General features: G+C 42.8%; 1 protein-coding gene across 4 annotated transcripts in view; it reads right to left on the reverse strand.

The window, feature by feature from the left end:
* Nucleotides 1–274: 274 nt before the first annotated feature.
* Nucleotides 275–18,157, reverse strand: part of osbpl9 (oxysterol binding protein-like 9) — a 31,116-nt gene continuing 13,233 nt past the window's right edge. For 2 of the 4 annotated variants that reach the window (XM_069679654.1, XM_069679657.1), the window contains 20 exons: nucleotides 15,385–15,480; nucleotides 14,863–14,910; nucleotides 13,462–13,491; nucleotides 13,326–13,376; nucleotides 12,773–12,811; nucleotides 8,637–8,730; nucleotides 7,265–7,369; nucleotides 6,352–6,511; nucleotides 6,000–6,112; nucleotides 5,716–5,834; nucleotides 5,429–5,514; nucleotides 5,156–5,336; nucleotides 4,612–4,696; nucleotides 3,523–3,633; nucleotides 3,372–3,435; nucleotides 3,154–3,294; nucleotides 2,985–3,063; nucleotides 2,717–2,808; nucleotides 2,479–2,614; nucleotides 275–2,057 (listed from right to left, as the gene is read on the reverse strand). In XM_069679654.1, the coding sequence (XP_069535755.1) occupies nucleotides 1,983–2,057; nucleotides 2,479–2,614; nucleotides 2,717–2,808; nucleotides 2,985–3,063; nucleotides 3,154–3,294; nucleotides 3,372–3,435; nucleotides 3,523–3,633; nucleotides 4,612–4,696; nucleotides 5,156–5,336; nucleotides 5,429–5,514; nucleotides 5,716–5,834; nucleotides 6,000–6,112; nucleotides 6,352–6,511; nucleotides 7,265–7,369; nucleotides 8,637–8,730; nucleotides 12,773–12,811; nucleotides 13,326–13,376; nucleotides 13,462–13,491; nucleotides 14,863–14,910; nucleotides 15,385–15,480 (1,905 nt within the window). In that variant the 3' untranslated portion in view covers nucleotides 275–1,982. Of the gene's footprint in view, nucleotides 2,058–2,478; nucleotides 2,615–2,716; nucleotides 2,809–2,984; nucleotides 3,064–3,153; nucleotides 3,295–3,371; nucleotides 3,436–3,522; nucleotides 3,634–4,611; nucleotides 4,697–5,155; nucleotides 5,337–5,428; nucleotides 5,515–5,715; nucleotides 5,835–5,999; nucleotides 6,113–6,351; nucleotides 6,512–7,264; nucleotides 7,370–8,636; nucleotides 8,731–12,772; nucleotides 12,812–13,325; nucleotides 13,377–13,461; nucleotides 13,492–14,862; nucleotides 14,911–15,384; nucleotides 15,481–17,750; nucleotides 18,138–18,157 lie in introns of those variants that run through there. The other 2 variants (XM_069679656.1, XM_069679655.1) reach the window with 2 other exon arrangements.

The raw sequence follows: 18,157 nt of genomic DNA on the forward strand, positions 1-18,157 counted from the left end.
TCTTTTGAGCAAATATGGTAAATATGGCCTAATTTCAGTCATGCTCGTCTGAAATAACCATGACAAATCTCTCAGGAATAAACTCATGGAGATTTAATATTATGCATCAATAAACAGGAAACTCTCATACAATCAATGGTTATGATGGAAATGAAATAAAAAATACATTTTGATTGCTCTCTATCAGGCGATACTGAGTGATACTGAAATGTATGGCAAGGCCTCAATTTAATATAACTTACAAAGACGTAACATGGAGGAAAAGAGTCATAGCTTTTTATTTAACTTGGACTGTGATTTTAATTCGGCTTTAATTTAACAGCTGAAACTACAGGCATCACGTCTTTCACCTGATTCCAGCCAGGAGTATGTTTTAGTCTTTATAGATCCCTTCACCAGATTACTGAATGTTAACCCCAAAGATAACAAGAGACTTTGTTGCAAGCTCACAACTGCATTAAGAGATATTCTTGGGCATTTTCAGGTGAAAATAGTTTATTTCTGCATTCATCCAAATATCATTGTATGTAGTTCCAACCTATGTAGCTGTAAATAAGAGAATGAATGATGGTTGAAAAAGCAGTGGTTTGCAGTAGGATAAATATCGCCCTCTTTGTGGTTCGTATCTTAAAAGAGATGGGACAAAAAATAAAACCCAAATAAGTCTATAAGAAACTTGAACACAGGCTGGAGTCTAGCAGCACTCTGAAACAGCAGCAGTGTTTCAAAACTCTACTTTGGCCTCTCTCTCTCTCCTCACCCTCCGCTCTGTCGTCTGTGGGCTTGGAGAGGAAACAAGGACAGGTGATGTGTGCAACAAAAAGGGAGACTTTACAGACTCGGCCCTAGCCTTATGTCCTCGTCATGGACCAGCGATCAGGAAAGACAAAAATATGTAAACAATCATTTGTTCATAAATGCCTTCAGGTAACATGGAAACATTTTTAGAGGATTATTTGTTCTCCGCCCAGGTAAAGGTCCCTTTAGGCTTTTATCTAACTTTTTTTTTTTTTTGGCATAGTGGACACCCAAATTTGTCCTTTGATGATCTCTATATTGCATATATTCCACAAATCTATCACAACTCCCCAAATCATTGTGTTCAGATGCTATGGCTTATGTAGGGCTTTGCCTCTGATTAACACTTGAGACACAGAACAGCGTGAAGGACAAAACAGGTGGCAAAGTTCACTTGAAATGGAATGATTCCTAAAGATGTAAAGCCATAGAGTTCATATCCTCAAATATTTTACACTATTGCCAGAAAGAAAAATAAACAAAAAAAGCATTGAAAATAAAAAAAGAATATATATTTATATATCCATCATATGTATATCTATATATAAACAACAGTTACAACTAGTTGCAGGCCTTTAAGATTCATCTGTCCCACCGTTATAAGGCTGTCAGACTCTCAGAGGGGGCAGCAGCTTTCTTTCCTCAGTCACCAGATTCCCTGAGATGTAGAGCGCTGTTTTATTTGTCAAGGTTTGTTTGATTTCAACATTCTCAACCACACACCCCTTTGCCCCCTCCGCCCCCCGCCCAAAAAACATTTGTGTAGGGAAACGAGTGCTGCTCTGGCTCGTCCTGTGGAGCTGATGAAGAGTGTGGCTGTGAAGCTGACCCGCAGAGTCGGGAGACGAGACACGTCCACCCTACCGTCTCCACTCTGCGCTGCCGAGTCTCGTGTTGGCGGGGTGGTGGGTATCGGTGGCGGTGGAAGAGACGTTGTCCAAATAAGGAGAGGAGCTTTACTAATTTTCATGATACATCTTGGATGCTTTTCCATTTGATTTCATTCATTTCCATATTGTTATTTTACAGTCAAATGCAAAGCTGTGTACATACATAATCAATCATCAGTCATTCCAAGGCTTGGAAAAGAAGTGGTTTTGCAAAAGAGTTCTTATGAAGACTCTGTCGTGTGTGCATCTCTTTATGCATATGTATGTGTGTATATCAGCGTGTGCGTAGTCTTCTCAGTGCCTTTGAGAGGCTAATCTCTTTAATAGAGGCTCATCATAGACCCAGCACTCCCCGTCCTCGTGGAATAGCTGCAGAAACACACAAGGAATAAAAAATGATGACACTCAGGAACGCTGATCCGTAATTTAATCAGACATTTCTAACACTGATCTCTCTCTAACATGTACGTTCTGTGGATTCGGTGCTTAAGTTGTCTTTTTGCTATTCTTACAAGTGCACAAAATGAAACTAAACTAAATCCAGTAATGTAATAACAGCTACATATTAACTGTAGATAAGTGTATGCAGCTATAGAAATACAGCAGTGGTAGAATCTAACCCTAACCATGAACTATTTAGGTCTGGTGGTTGGTGAATGACCAAACGCACATTTAAACCAATTTCCTCTTCTAAAACAAAATCTATATTTGACCATTTATTTTGACCTCATGCTTCCCCATTCTGTTGTGTTCAGATGTAGCCTTTAAACATTAAAAAAACAAGTCTCACCCTGGTCTCCCACTGCTGCTCATTCTCCTTCCTCTCTCTGGCTTCGGCTCGCTGTTTCTCTTCCAGCCGGTGTTTGGCTTCTGTCGCTGCATCGATGTCTTTCAGCTTCAGGTTCAACGTCACGTCTCTCCACAATCTGGTGAATCGAAGTGTTGAAAGTCAAACACACGAAGACCGTTTGTTTCCGAGTGGTGTCTAGATCCTAGGTCCTATTAATGATTAGGGATTTGATTCTCACCTTCGGGACTCGTGGTCGAGCTGCTCTTCCAGCTTCCTCACTTTCTTCTTGATGATGCCCATCCTCTTAGTGTCGATGAACACTGTGTTCTCCTGGAAACACACAGCAAACACATTTATTCTTATATCATTCTTTGATTTGGTGCTAATTCTCCAGTGCAAAGAATGCCTTCATTTTGTTTTGTTTCAAGTAACAGATTATTTATTGCCATAAGTAATTATTTGATATCCTTGAACCCTCCAAGAAACAGAAAAGGGAAATGACTCACTCCAGTTGCCCACTTGGCATACATCACTCCGTTCCATTCTCCTTCAATGGAGCAGAAAGACTTCTTGTCGTTTGGTGCGCTGAAAGAGAAACAGAAAAGAACAGTAATTAGAAGGTCAGGGTTTTAATCTATAATCAGACGTTGTAGTGCAACCATTTTTCTCTCGTACAAAATCTCAGCGGTGATCCTGTGCTTCTTCCCTCCGTAGAAAGGTTTGGTGTGGAACACAATGTTCGCGCTGTAGCCCGACTTGGAGCAGGAGATGTTGCACTCCCCTCCCAGCTCCACCCACGGCACGGTCAGGATCGACCTGGACAGACAGACTCTTGTCAGTGAAGCACATATTAAATTACCATGGACAGACACATGAATAACAGCAGCACACACCTGCCATATCCGTTCGGGAAGGTGAGGATGTAATGTTCATCGTGCTCCAGACACGACACGCAACCTAAAACAAGCAAAGTTTTATCATGAAGTTGTGTCTGTGCAGTGAGTGAAAGAAGTTTTGGAGTGTACGAGGCAGTGCTCTTTGTACCTTGGCCGATATTGTGGACACCTATGGACATGCCTAAGAACTTAGACTTGGTCCAGATGTGAGCGTTGAACTGGATCTTCTTATTTAAACACTCTGCGTAGAATGCAGAAACTAGAGGAAGGAGAGAGGAAACACTCAAGAGCTTGTAGAAAGTGGCAACATTTAAGTGAAAGTCCAGCAAAATAAGGTAAACAAGCAATAGTCTGGTGTTTTTATAAATCGAAGTAATTAATTTATGCTTTCAACATTCTCTTGTCCCAATTAAACATGTGCTCATCAGGTTGCGTTTTGCCTTATATGTTATTTTTGCTTCTTAAATTAAAATTGTAACAACAATAGACTACATAAAAAGATGGACGACATGACGGCTCCCTAAAAGTGAAGCCAAAACATCTCTATCGCCCCCTGCTGATTGGCTGCAGTATAGGTCATAAAGCCCGCCTCCATGTTATCAGATGAGTCAAACTATAAAATCAAAATACACACCAAATAAATGTTTGTCAAACATGGTTTCTGTCATTATAGCTAGTTATTACCATGCTGATAAGTGTCCATTTTTCTGTTTAGTTTTAATTAATCGACAGCTCTGTTGATGAATTCGGCTCCTGCAGCCGATCTGTTCCGGATTAGCAGAGTAGAGGAGGAACGGCGAGAGGACACGTAACTAAAACTATCACTACAGTTATTCACCTTTCCATTCCTGCTTAAGACCAACACAAGAAGCTGTTCTGCTGTTAAATACGCTGACGTGTGGGATCTTTGCCATTTTTTTCTGTTACTTAAATGTGTCTTTTGGTAAGCAGAAGGGGCAGGACATGGTTACCACGGCAACACTGGCTCCAAAAAACGTCACAAGATGGAAGCGCCCGTCTCTGGGGTATTTTGGCTTCACTTTAGTACAATGAGAGTACATGAAGATGCGTCTTCCATCTTTATATAGTCATTGTTAAAGACAAACAGCAAATAAAAAGATGACTGCTGGCCTTCTTTAGTGTTAATAACCATCATAGTTTGTTTTTTTTATCCTACATGTCAAAAGGTTTTCACAGTACTCTGTAATCTCTCAGAATAAGAAGGTGTGACACTCACTGGGTGGGTGGTGAGAGACCTGCTCTGCCACAAATCGCACACTGTTGGCTGAAGACCAGGGAACAGGACCTTCTGATACCGTCTCCTGGAGGAGAAGAGATAGATTCAGAACACAAGGGATGGAGCTTTGCCATAATATTCACAATATGAAACACAATTTAAGTGACTATGTTAATGTTTCAGCTCTTTATGTGACATGTGTTAACACTCAAAAAAAGGAAATTGAAATGTACATGAAAGTTATATACTTGCAATTCCAGTCAAATCAATTTGTATGACTAAATCTCACATGGAGCGTTTTAATGAGCTAAACAAGCCCATGAGCATTTAAGCCATCAACATTGATTTTATTCATATGAATTGATTCCTTTAACTTTTCTTTACCATATTAATATAAAACAACTCAGTGATTCTCAAAATATGACTTTCATAAGGGATGTGTTCAAAATGTGTAACTGTGTAATTAACACAAGGCTTAGAAGCTTATTTACATAGTCCTAAGTAGTCAGGAACCACAGAGGTCTGCAGAGGCCTGAGGTCTCACCGTGAGTGGGGAAGGCTCCTCTGCTTCGCTGGGCAGATCCCAGTGGCAGTAGAAGACTTCTCCCAGGATCGGGTTGTAAGGTTTCTTGGCCACTGAACCTTTCCTCCCTGCATGGAAAGCTGACAGGTACCACTTAACCACGTAGACCATGCGATCCCGGGCCTCCAGCTGCTCAGCGATACTAGTAAAAGTCACATACATAAAGTCAATTTCTCAATTATTTATATATTTAAACACGTGTGATACAATACAGACGAGAGAGAAGACCATTACCTTACAAATAAGTCGGGGTGTGCAAAGAAGTCTGCGTACATTTCTAACAAAGATCTCCTTTCTAGGATGAAAGTAGGCAGGACCACCTGTGAAAGAGAGAAAACTGTAAAACTGGAGCTGTGTGGGTTGTTCAAAGCTGTTCAAGCTTGCACAGATGATGTTAGGGAGTATAAAGGAGCTCTGCAGTGAGAGGAATTCACACAGAACACAGAAAGAAACTCAGAGAGAAGTCCTGTATGGAAGGAGCTTGGCTCATTAACTTAGCGTTGCTGGTGAGGGGTCTGTACCTTGGTGAGGTCCATGCCCAAACGAACTTGAGAGAGAAGATGCATGATGACGCTCTTGTGCTCCTCCACAGACTCGCCCTCACCGTCATCGTCGCGGTCGTCGTGGCTATCGAACGGATCTGAGGACAGCAACAGAAGACACGTCTCATATGGCTGTCCTACCTTAACTAATCTGTTAACACCTGAAGAAACCAAATCTTCTGTGATGGTGGGGTATCACCGGGCACATCTAAAGCAGGGGTGGAACAAGTCCTGCTAGAGAGGCACAAAAAACGTTGTTATACCTGCGTCTGTGGTGCCGTTGGACATGGACGAGTTAAGGGACTCGGTGGTGTCTGGTCGTTTCAACGCCGTTTCTTCATTAGTGAGGGGCGAGGCAGCCGTAGGCCCTGAGGGACTGAGGGCAGATAGAGGGAGCGGGAAGGAGGCAGGAAGCAGGAGAGATAAGCACAGGCAATTCTGTTGCAAACTTCTCTGACTGAGGCCACAAATGCAGCTTGATTTATATTCACTCTAAGCAACGTTTTCCCACCTGACCTGCTTAATGCTTTTATCAGTGTTGCTTTCAAGCCATAACATATTAGATTCACTGCGTGCAGTGTTTGTTGCAGGACGGTGGGGTGGTTCTTTACTCACTCTTTGCAGTGTTTGGGGGAAGTACTGCTCTGGTAGAACTCATCAGCATCGTAGAACTCGTCCTCGCTGGAAGAATAAGAGAAGTCTGGCACCGAGTGTGAGGGGAGGGGCATGTGAGCCGGGGAGGCGACGCCGCTGCTGGGGCCTGAAGGGCCACTCCCTGATGGAGAAGAAACAAAGTAGTGCATCATGTGAGCGCTCTATTGCAGTGTTTTCCTTTACATTTTATGGATCTAATTAATAAAGCTTCTCCTCTCATACAGAACACAATTCATGGTCAAATCAACATGATGTTGTTACACTGGAGCAGTAATTTCTGAGTGCTGTCCAGCAGGTTGCGTAAAGCAACATTAATCTGTCAGTAACATAGGGACGGCTTCCTCTGCAGAGCGTATTGACAGCGCTCTGGAGCATGCAGCAGCTTCTTTAGTGCACAGCGCAGCGCTTTAAAACTGCTGCCTCAGCACAGAAGACAAACAGGCATGAACCTCTGCCTTCACTTGCTTTTTATTTACTTTATGTTCCTGGACACAGCACTCCAGTTTGGAGAAGTGCAGTAATAATTTATATTATCATTACTTTGCTGTCACAGTTGAGTTCTTAATACATTAGCTTCACTTCGCTTGTAAATTAAGGGAGAAGGCAACCTGTAATGTTGAAAAACGTTCTAAAAGACGAGACAAAATAAAGTTTTAAGCGCACACCTGCTGTTGAAGATCATGTGATGTAATCAAAGGCTAACTTAACCTTGAGTTGGGAAAGGTTTATGTTTTAACTATAGTAAATATGCGACTGGGGAAATACACCAAAGCACCAAATTAGGAAAACAACTGTAGCTGTTTATATATATATATATATCTGTCCTTGTAGCGGCATACATGCAGCTCATTGGAGGAGTGGAGTAAACATTCACCTGTGCTGTTGGGAGTTGGGGTCTGCAGACTGCCCATCACGGTGACGACAGGACCAACAGGTAATGTGGAGGGCCGTTGGTCTGATTTACACACCTGAGAAGCGTCTATAGCAACAAAAAAGGAAGAAAACACACACGTAAGCACTGAATGAAGTCTCGACACAATAAATCAGCGTCGCAGTGAGAAAATCAGAAGGCTGAGAAAATGTTCTGAGACGCTGCAGACAGAGGCGTCAGCAGTGAGGGGGATTACACAGTCTATTAAGAGACCGAAATTAGAACGGCCTACTTTGCATGGTTCATTTCTGCAGCATTTTTAAACTGTCTAGTCACAGTCATCGGATGAAAATAGCCCAGATATAAAGACGTCTTACAGATGCGATTACATCGAGTCAATCATTTGAGGACTAAAATTACTTAAAACATTGTTACACAGAAGGACGTGGATCTTATTCGCAGCAAATTAAATATAAGCACATAATACAAGCAAGAACCGTTATAATACTTTGATGTAGATATTATACGAGCAGGGTCTTAGCTTGTATCAATTTGGCCTCATACATTGTAACAGGGAGGCAAACAGTAAGGAGTAAAAACCTGCTACAACTAGGGGGGTCCGGGGGCATGCTCCTCTGCTGTGTTCCTGGATAACACATGTATGTCCGCTTCTAGAGCACCTATCAGACAGTGTTTGATACCAGTGTTGTGTAGTTAGGTCCGTGGCCATGAAAACGTGTTTGTTTATCCATTTTATCCAGTTATCGGTGTGTTTTCCTGCCAGATTTGCTCACGGCGAGCAGAGAAAATAGAACAGACGGCGAAAACATCACTGCAGGTCGCGAGACGACGGCGGAGCTGTGCGCTGCGGCGGGCGCTCTCTCTCGCGTCCGCCTCCTGTGTTTCCCCGGGTACAGGCACGAGATGCCCTTCAAGCCGATTCTCGGGGCTTATATTAGTAGAAGGCTCCAAACCACGTCTGCTCGGATCTACATGAATCTCAAAGGTGACCTATTTTGATCTAAAAACGGCGAGGGAAGGAGTTTGCATCCCTGTTGAAAGAACAGTTAATGGACATATTAAAAGCCCGAATTATGTCATACTCCAGGTTTCATCCAACTGTCTTCAATAACAGAGTGAAACATAATTTAAAATGTTGTTAAGCGACGGAATATTATCTTTTTATGATCTTAGATGAAAGAGTCACAGGATTGTCTAAAGCATTTATCAGGTTCAGGTGTGAACAACAGGGGGAGCTGTTGTCAACCTGTATGGATGATGTGGAGTCTCTATGCAGGCGTGTTCACACACCAAGCACATGGACTCATGTGTCTAAAAGTGCACAGTAAATGTTGAGAAGGCGGGCGTGCAGAACCTGTGGGTAGTGTGGTCTGTGTTGGCATCGTGGTGTTGTCTACAGGAGTGTCCAGAGGGGGCTGGTAGATCCCATCCACTGGGTTAATGGTGCTCTGGGGGAAACAAACAAAAACAGCATTGCAATCAACAGCAAAAACAGATCTCTTAAAGTGACAGTCAGACAGTTGTTGCAACAATAGCACACCCACGCCACTGCCTGCTTTGCTAATCTAATGTTTTACAGACAATAGAAGTCATGTGCTTAAACGCTCTCTTGCCATTTTAATGTTACTAAGCGTCTTTAACCGAACAGGAAACAGCAATATCCTAGTTTTGAATATCAAGGTTGAACAAACTGAGCGCACTGACCACATTTATAAGCAAATATAGCCACATGCTAACCACACAGAGACACCATTTCCTTCAGCATCAACTAGCTATTCAAAGCGTGTAAAGGTTATAGATGAGCTTAATGGTTTACCTACTCAACAACAAGAACCGTGAAATCAAATATGCACCACCCAGCCCGAGCAGATCAATCTCCTCTCGTTCCATTTCCTGGAGAGAGAGGCTGAAGAGTGGAGTTTCCAGGTTTCCCCTAATCGAATCAATAAGAAACCAACGACACCAGCAGTCGCCTTACACGATAAATAACAGCACCTCTTGAACTCCCAGCAACCTCCCAGTTTAAAAGGGAGTTAATTAACTCCACTGGGCTGCAGACTAAATGTGTAACATGTTTTAACTCTCCAGCTCTTGATTTCCCTGTGGTGAAAACCTGCGGGGACTTCTGTCGCTCCCTCATCAAGAGCCACCTGAACTTCATAAACAAGACGCACAAATACACGCGGAAAATTAACACGACGAAATGGGGTCACTGGCACCATCGACCTGACAGACAGGAATACCGACAACAACAAGAGCTGAAGCAAAACCGTATCGACCTTTATTCCCCAACAACTTACCCTCAGGGCTCGTGGCTGCACTGGAATTAGATCCAGTCAATGTTATGTGTAACCTATTACTCAAACTTGACCTGCATTCTGTGATTTTTACTGCTTTTATCTCTCCAACTTATGATGAAGTCATTTAACAGGAACAGGCACAGTGAGTCTGAACATGACATGACAAGTCTGTGGAAACACAGTAGCTGGCACGAGTTAAAAAGTTGGTGTAAATTCCCGGGAAGTAGACAACAGGCCTCCGAAATCCCCGGATGAAAAATACAGAGGGAGTATTGGTAGCTTTTCTGATTGAGAAGTTTTCCTCTGGCTTGTTTTTTCCCCTCTTTGGTGTCCGGTTAATGTCCAACAAAAGGCAAAACATGATCAGAGGTAGAAAACATGCAGAGAGGCTTTGTCTAACATCTCGCTCACACCTCTCTCTCTCTCATCGTCAAGCCTCCTGCCTGTTTCCTGCTCACCGCCCGATGCTCGACTGGCCCACGTGCCTCCATGAAAGTAAGGCGAAGGCTACTAATTATAGCCAATTATAGAAATATTGGTCTGTCATTGTGGGACCGTCCTGTGGCCTTGCAACGAAAAGCTAAAGCACAAATCCGACAGAGAGAAAGACCCGGCTTAAAAACAGCTTTAAGGGCGGAGTCGTGATCGATATCTTCTTCTTAGCGATTGTTATTTTAATGCAGCAGGATGCTTGAGCAGCAGAGCATACCTAAACCAATCATCACACACACATATGTCCTGTTGTGATTGGTTTAAATGGTTCCTGCACTTAACAGCGATTCCCCTGGTGCTGCGGCGTTTGACAAGGTCAGTCAAACTGCTGCTGGTGTTTCAGCTCTACTCAACTGTCTGCTGCACATTATGGGCATACAGACAACGTGACGGACACTTACATGTTCTAAAGCTGCACATACATCTTTAGCATAAAGCTTAAAACATACAGAAACATGTGCCGTTAGATGTGTAGATAGAGCTTATGCTGCGCTATTAATACTACATAATACTACACTTAATGACTGTCAGATTAAGTCTGCTGTAAGAGCAGTGCAGCCCTGTAAGTACGACGGCCTCTATGAGATTCTTGCTTCGAGGATCAAACTGGAGGTTTTCTATGTTAGTCTGTACTGACAATGCGTTTACATCACACTACCAAATGTTTTAGACCTTATACATTCCAGGTACACACTGGGTTCAGACCTTTGTAGGTACTCTCAGTACATGTTTCTATTCCTCACTTTTCTGTGCCTTGTTCAATCCACCTCCCTCTTTCTCTCGTTCTAACCCAGCGCTTCCTGAACCTTTGGTATAAAAATCTCCCTGTAAAAAAAAGTTTATTGAAATATGTAACCAATCATGGTTTATTGAATATAAAGTCCACATTATTTTATAGCATTTTTTTATAGATTGTATGGCATTGCAATAATGCAAGTCACTACACTACATGTGAAAGTGATCTGGAAGATTATCATTTAAATAAATGTCTGTTAAGTCACTATCTATCGCTGAATGAGGTAACACAATGGTGATCGAGCCTATGGCCCACTGATGAAAGCCTTTGCATTTGCAGTATATAGTATTGTTATGGACTGGGTGGCAACATTTGCGGAAAAAAATCACAAGCGGCGCCCAGTTAGTGGCACCTTTTCCATCACCCAGCAGTGGTTGGTCTGCCAGAGAGGGTAGGCGGAGCTAAGCGACTGCTTTTCCGGTCTCTGCAAGTGTTGTGAGTAAACAGTAATCTACTATGGCTGAACAAACAAAGAAAAGATCGATGACTACAGATACAACTTCAAAAATATTTGAAAGATCCAAAGAAAAAGAAACATATTCGACGCTCAGATGAAGGCAAACAGTCTGAAAAGGAAAGCGACCGTCAGGGAGGAAAATCAGGAGTTACAACCGTAACAAAAGGAGCCAAAGAGAACGAAACTGAAATCTTCACGATTGAATCTTTAAATGAAGCTTCGTGTTAGTTCATGCAGGACATGGAAGTCATACACCCCAGCTGTAATCAGCCTGCTGATTGAATCATTGTTTCTATTCAGTAACACACCAATGACAGCCGCTTCCTACAACAAGGCGGTCCCTTTAAATGCAACTTCCTTCTCATTTGTCCCTGCTCCAACAGTGCTGCACACACACCGCTGCTGCTGGCAATACTTTGCCTCCACCACCCCAGCCTCTGAAGCCTGTCTTGATCCTTGCCTGTGTTGTATTATCTCTCAGATAAGCATCTGCTAAATGAAATTGGAACATTGGAACATTGTAAGCCTTTTGCCCACTCTGTATACCCAGGCGGAGTTTGCCGTGGAAAGCCGTAGCATGGTGTTCCTTGGTGAACTGTGCTAATCAATTCAACGCATACTGTCATCTTTCAGGTTGATATTAATATATACAAAAACATAATGGAAACCAGTGGCTACTGGTAAGATCAATGTAAAAACGTATCATAAATGTTTGGAACACATTTGGTTTGTAGATAAAACATAAAGGCAGGACACCTGCAGAGTCAGTAAAAGTGCTCTCTGCATGTTTCTCCAGCTATTAGTGTTCGACGGTTCAATAAGCAGGCAGTGTGTACGAGATAAATCAATGGTGAATTAGTTGACACTAATTACTGGGTGAAGTGAAGTGCAGCATTCGCTCATATTCAGGCATGCAAACAGATGTAAAGTCAACGTTCACACACATGTTCTGCATCAGTGTAGAGCTGCAACCTTTTAGTGTCAACTATGATTTAACAGATTAACTGAATTGTGTAAATTTTTTCAAAATAAGACAAGATACATTTAGGTATCGAATAAGCATCTAATTGCTCAATCAGGAATTAATTGGCAGAATAATAGACGATAAAAAAAAGTTGCAGCCCTACGAAAATAGTGCAACTTTTTGTGTTTAAAGTTGCCACACATCCAAACATATCTGTGTCTTGATGAAGAAAAAGAATAGTTCCCAACCATTGATAGAAGGATCTCGGATGAACCAGCTATTATTAATTTAGGATAGAGGTGGCAGACAAGAGGGAAAGAGCTGGAGACAGAGTTTATTTCCACATGAGAGGGCATGCACTACACAGATCTGATGTGTCTGATTTGCTACAGTGGAGAGTAAATTAAGCAAGAAGAGAAAGTTAGCAGTTTGTTTGATTTGGATTTTTTTTTTGTCATGGACGGAGAATGTCAAAACTTACTATAAGTCCGTTTGCGTGTTGCTGTTCGTTACTTTGGTCCTTTGAAATTTTGAGAAGACATTGTTAGACTACTTTTGGAGGAAGGTTGGAGAGTCATTTCATAAAGCATCCTGAGCATCTGTGGCGTAGAGAGCGGTGAGATCCACCCCTCTCATCACAACTTTCACCAACTTCGTCACATGCAGTAAACATTTCATCACATGATCAAAGAAGGATTTCTATCTAACATAGTTTAAATGTTTCCTTTGATGTTATTCATGATTTTGAGCGTTCTAAGCTTTAAATGAAGCAACAAGTGTCACCTAACAACCACATGAAGCAGAAATGATTGCTCCACTTCCTTTTAAACGGGCTGAATGGAACATGTGATGAAATGAGTACTAGGCTACACCCTCATCAACCACCGACCCAGATAGCAACTGTAAGCAGGGAACTACCCCAGAGACACACACAAGGCAACACACAGTGCACACTGATGTGCTCTCACAAGAACAATGATTATGGTGAAGTGAAAGAACCAAACCACAGATAACTTAATCATTATTGTGTTTACCTTGGCGATTTGCAGCAGTACAATGCAGTGCTTGATGGACTCTACCATGCTCTGAAAGAAAGAGACGGAAATAGAATTCAATCACCAGGAACTGACTTTAAAAACTCAAAGACAGGACGGAAAAGTTCAGACTTACACAAGTAGTCTCTTTCAAATTTTCAATTTTCTGTGGAAAGAAAGAAAAAAAGTGAAATTCAACGGAAATTCAAAAGACAGCAAATACAGAAGTGCTGATGCAACCGGTTTAAGAGCAAATAATGGACAGCTGGTAGAAAACATCAAGGTGACAAAGTGTGACTTACAGCAGCAGCTGTGTTGTTCACAGGACTGTTTCCCACATTACAGAGATCAGTGACAAACAAGCCAAAGTGACCAAAGATCAACACTCAGGGAGGAAGTGAATCACACAGCTGCTGGTAAAACACTGACACAGCCTGAAACTGAACTACGTGCTCGATAACTAAGTTAAAACCGTCCCTTAAAAAGGGCCAGTTCCATGATTTTCAACCTCAGTCATATCATGCCATTATGGGGAGCTAATGCCATTTTGGTAGGAAAAAAATGTGGCTTTGTGCCTTTGGAGGACGGTATCTGCTTCTCCAAACGACCCTGGGAAAACCTCCACCAGACTACGTAAAACGCGTCATGGGGGAGGCCAGGGAGCTCGCTAAACTCTACTTCCTCAATCTAGGACGCCCGCCTCCGATGTCATGTCTCGTTCACAATCGTCAGGTTTCAAATGTAGACTGCAGGCCTGAAGATTTTTTAGACGATCCACCGGTATATTCTCATCTTATTTCGGATTCTGTGCCGCTCTGAGCCGTTGCCTGCAGTGAAAACGGTAGTATTTCACTCCAGCGTCTCTCTCGCTGGGCCGTTCCTTTCAGAGGGAGGGTCGCAATGCACGCTGGGTGTTGTAGGAATGTAGAATGGGCGAAACCACGAGCTGTTTGTTCAACTTTCTCCACAGCTGTGGCGCCAATTTCAAATATTATTGCTTCTATCGATTACAGAGAACACCAGCTTTGACTGACAGTGGTGGAGAACTGCTTCTTTAATGGAGCCAATGCTCTTACAAAGCTTCACTCAAGTAGACCTGTCCCATTACAAACTGAATATCTTTGGGTATAGACAGTTGATGGACATAATTTTTTGAGCTCTGGAAGATTATGATAGACAGTTAAAATAATATGCAAGTCAATCTATGATAAAAAATAATAATGAGTTCTAATCAGAAGTCTTTATTTAGTTTAGTTAGATCCAGGTGTTTGTGGGTCTAGCTTTAAAAGGCTTTCTGTATGAGCACTGTCACAGCAACATACGATTCTTTGTGATCAGGAAGCTTTATGCTAGCTTTTAAAATAAAAACACATGGCTTTAAATGTCTGCACCGCCCTGACAGGTGTATGTGTGTCCGTTCCTTAACGCTCCGTGTCAGCCTGCTTCCCCTGCTGTTAGCCCCGGCTCTAATGGAAGGGAGAGCAGCCGACCAGAGAGAGCTGACACACAAGGACGGAGCAGAGCTGCCGGTACTCACTCTGCGTGATTCATCCTCTTTGCAGTCCTTGATCTTCTCATCAAACAGCTGTGTGAGAGAGACAGAGAAGAAGGCATGAGAAGGAGAAAATAGAGGTGAAAAATGTTCGGATGACGTGGCTTGAGATAATGAGGTGGCAGTTCAGCCTCTTCACACGCAGGGAGGACACTCGCAGTGATTTCATTAAGAGACAATATGCTGCTTCTTCTTTAAAGCGATAGTTTTCTGCTTTATCACTGCCTGCACAAATGGTATTGTTAATGACTTCTGCTTTGGTAAAGAGCTGGACAGATCAGAGACTAAATAAGGGGAAGGTCATAACAAAAATGCAAGTCATGCAGTGTGGGATATATTTACAGATTTAGGCTTGAATACAGGTCAGAATTTGCAAAACATTTCTTCATCTGTGTAGATTGTATCTCCTACATTACCACTGGTTGTTAGTCAAACACAAAAAAGTGGATGGCAGACGTCCTACATTTTTAAATGTCCTTGAAAGTGTAAACGTCCATCGAGTCCTACCTTTAACTGGTCAATCAGAATCTGCAGGTAGGCGTCGGCTTCGGCTAACTTCTTATCAAAGTCTTGAACACTGGGGACAAATCCTGTCTCAGCCTCCTGAGGAAGGAGAAACAAACACAGCGAAAGGGGTTAGTGCAGCTCTACCCAAAATCAAACAACATTTGCATATTCAAAGCAAAAACACACAGCTGTTAGCAAAAATATTAGCCATGTATTCACATATTATCCATTCATAAAAAACAGAGCTCGTGTCCGTCACCTCCTGGCCAGGTAAAGCTTTGTGAACTGTGACACAAAATGGACGAGAGAAACGTCAACAGTGCAGGAGAATCTTCCAGCAGCGTACTGTACGGGGAGAGATATGAATACTATTGTTTAAAGGCTAGCCTGCATAAAAGGCCCGCAGGTCTGTCTGCCTGCCTGCCTGACCGGAGGCCAGCGGATTTTAGGGCTTCAACAAAACGAAATCAAGGAACTCGAGGCTGCAGAGAATGTAGTTACAGTCAGATAAGCATGTGTGTAAACAGGGTTGAAGTGCACTTAAATGCATTGTGTGTTAATTAGCTTGCCGTAATAGCCCCATCAGAATCAGACGCACACATAAAGAAACTCAGGCACAGGCAATTTCATTACATTATGTCCATTAAAAGGTAATTACAAGACTATTGGCAGGACAGACGTGCATCTGTCTCTATCTGTCTGAGCTCACCAAACCGGGGACAATCCAGTTTTGCTGCGACTAAACTGAAAACAGGAAAAGGAGCAGATAAATGTCAGGCAAGACTTCCTTTAAAAATAAAATCACCCCATAGGAGCCTGTCAATCAGGAAAGGACACACAAGAACTCCTCAGCATCAAGCCACATGAGTCAGTCAGATAATCACATGATATGTCACAGGGATTTAACGCTACCTGGAAAAACACAGTAACACCTCTAACAGCAGCAGAGATTACTAGTAAAACTGATCACATCTGTAAGGATCAAAGAGAAGCTAGAGCTAATCAAACCGTGTTGGGGGCTTGTGCCGCTCTGGATTTTCTGCGTCTCATATCCCTGCTGTGTCCCGAGTCTGCGGAGGCTTTCCTCTCTGCTGTACACGATCTTACAGGAATGTGAAGGAAAGCCATTAAACAGCAAAACATACTAGCTTTACAGAGAACAAAGTCTGAGTTAGCTCAGCAGTCTGCTTTTAACTGGCCAAACTTCCTCAAAAGGATCAAAGGTGCTTTCACTGTCAGCACGACGGCCAAGTATAGCTGGCCAGGTGAAGGCCTGAGCTAAAATCCCCCAAAAAAACCCTCCGATGCAGAAGATGAATGTGTGTACACGTGTGCTATTTTGGATTGGCACAGTCATTCCAGCGTGAGCAACTTGCCCCGTTCACTGCTTACTCACATTACACTGGAAAATCAAATCAATCCGGATTAATGGGGAAAAAAAGCTGTTTTTCTGTTTCACTTGAAGCCTCCAACAGAACAACAGAGGACTGACAAAACATCTACAAGTGCTACAGTAAATACAAGTGTGGAGTACCTTTGTTAATCTTATAATCTGCACATTTCATAGTGAAGTTGTGCCATTTAAACTGTTTATATTGTGGTGATTAACTCCGTCTACACCTCCAATCCTACATCAAAGTATTTATAACATTAAATAAACTTACAGCATAATGCAACTGAACACAACACCAACAAAAGGTCTGATCAATATCCGCCATAAGGGTTTTATGTTCTCATACAGGAATATTATCATTACAAGCGGCCATGTTTGCATTAAAAGGCCGAAATACACATGAAAGGAAACTAAAGAAACAGAAGTTGAAGCAGGAAAACGAAGCCGACAGAACAATAAGTCAAAGACCCTATTATTAGGTAGCAAACAATATCCATATGTTATGTCAACACACATAAAGGAGAGGAAGTATTTTTACAGCTAGAGCAGATAACTTTGAAGCAGAAAGTCAGAGGAAGGTGGCTGCTTCATAAACAGCCAGTACCACCACGTCACCGCGCTGCTCACTTCATCTCTGCTCCTGATATATTCCCAGACGTCTGCCCCTCCGCTCCCACTCGTTCCCCCCGCGCACACCATGTTTCCTCGTGTGTGTAACTGTGACATAGTGGGAATATTTTGGAGCAGCCCTGCAAAGTCTCACACATAAACACACACAAACCCACCCCACCACCCGAGACTCTACAAACAACACTGCCCTCACACCCTCCCCCTCTGTTTCTATTTGTCTTTCCATGCAGTGTGACCCACTTTAAAATGCTGCTGCCCCAGCAGCGCACTGCAGCCGTTAAAGTTCTCCTCGCTGTGCTGCAGTGGCGTTTGTGAGTGTGTGCGAGTGTGTGTGTTTACTTACTGGGTGCTTCGCTCCAATGGACATGCTGCGTTAAACCTGGTCTCTCTCTCCCATCAGGCCATGTAGCCTGACACAAGATTGTTTCCGCTTTCTTTGCCTCCGTTATTCTGTCTTTCTCTCCCTACAGCGACAAACCCGCAGCTCTGGTGAAGTTAGTGTTCTTCCTCCTTCCTCCCTCCTCCCTTCCTCCTCCTCCTTCACACAGAAACAGAAAACAATCTCCTCTGTTTAGTCCCCACTGCAGTGTGCCAATATCAACCACAGCAGCCCTCAGACTGTGAGTTAGCTGCGCAGCCAGTGTGGCTACAGTATATCCTTCAGCAGCAGCTGAGCGTTCGGTATGAAGACAGACAGAGCTGAGTTAATCCAGGACCCTCCCCTGGCAGGAAAGGCACACTTCCTCTCAC

The sequence above is a fragment of the Semicossyphus pulcher genome, unplaced genomic scaffold (genome assembly GCF_022749685.1).
Source record: "Semicossyphus pulcher isolate SPU_LCO1_2020_fin unplaced genomic scaffold, fSemPul1.0.p SCAF_4, whole genome shotgun sequence".
NCBI classification, from domain to species: domain Eukaryota; kingdom Metazoa; phylum Chordata; class Actinopteri; order Labriformes; family Labridae; genus Semicossyphus; species Semicossyphus pulcher.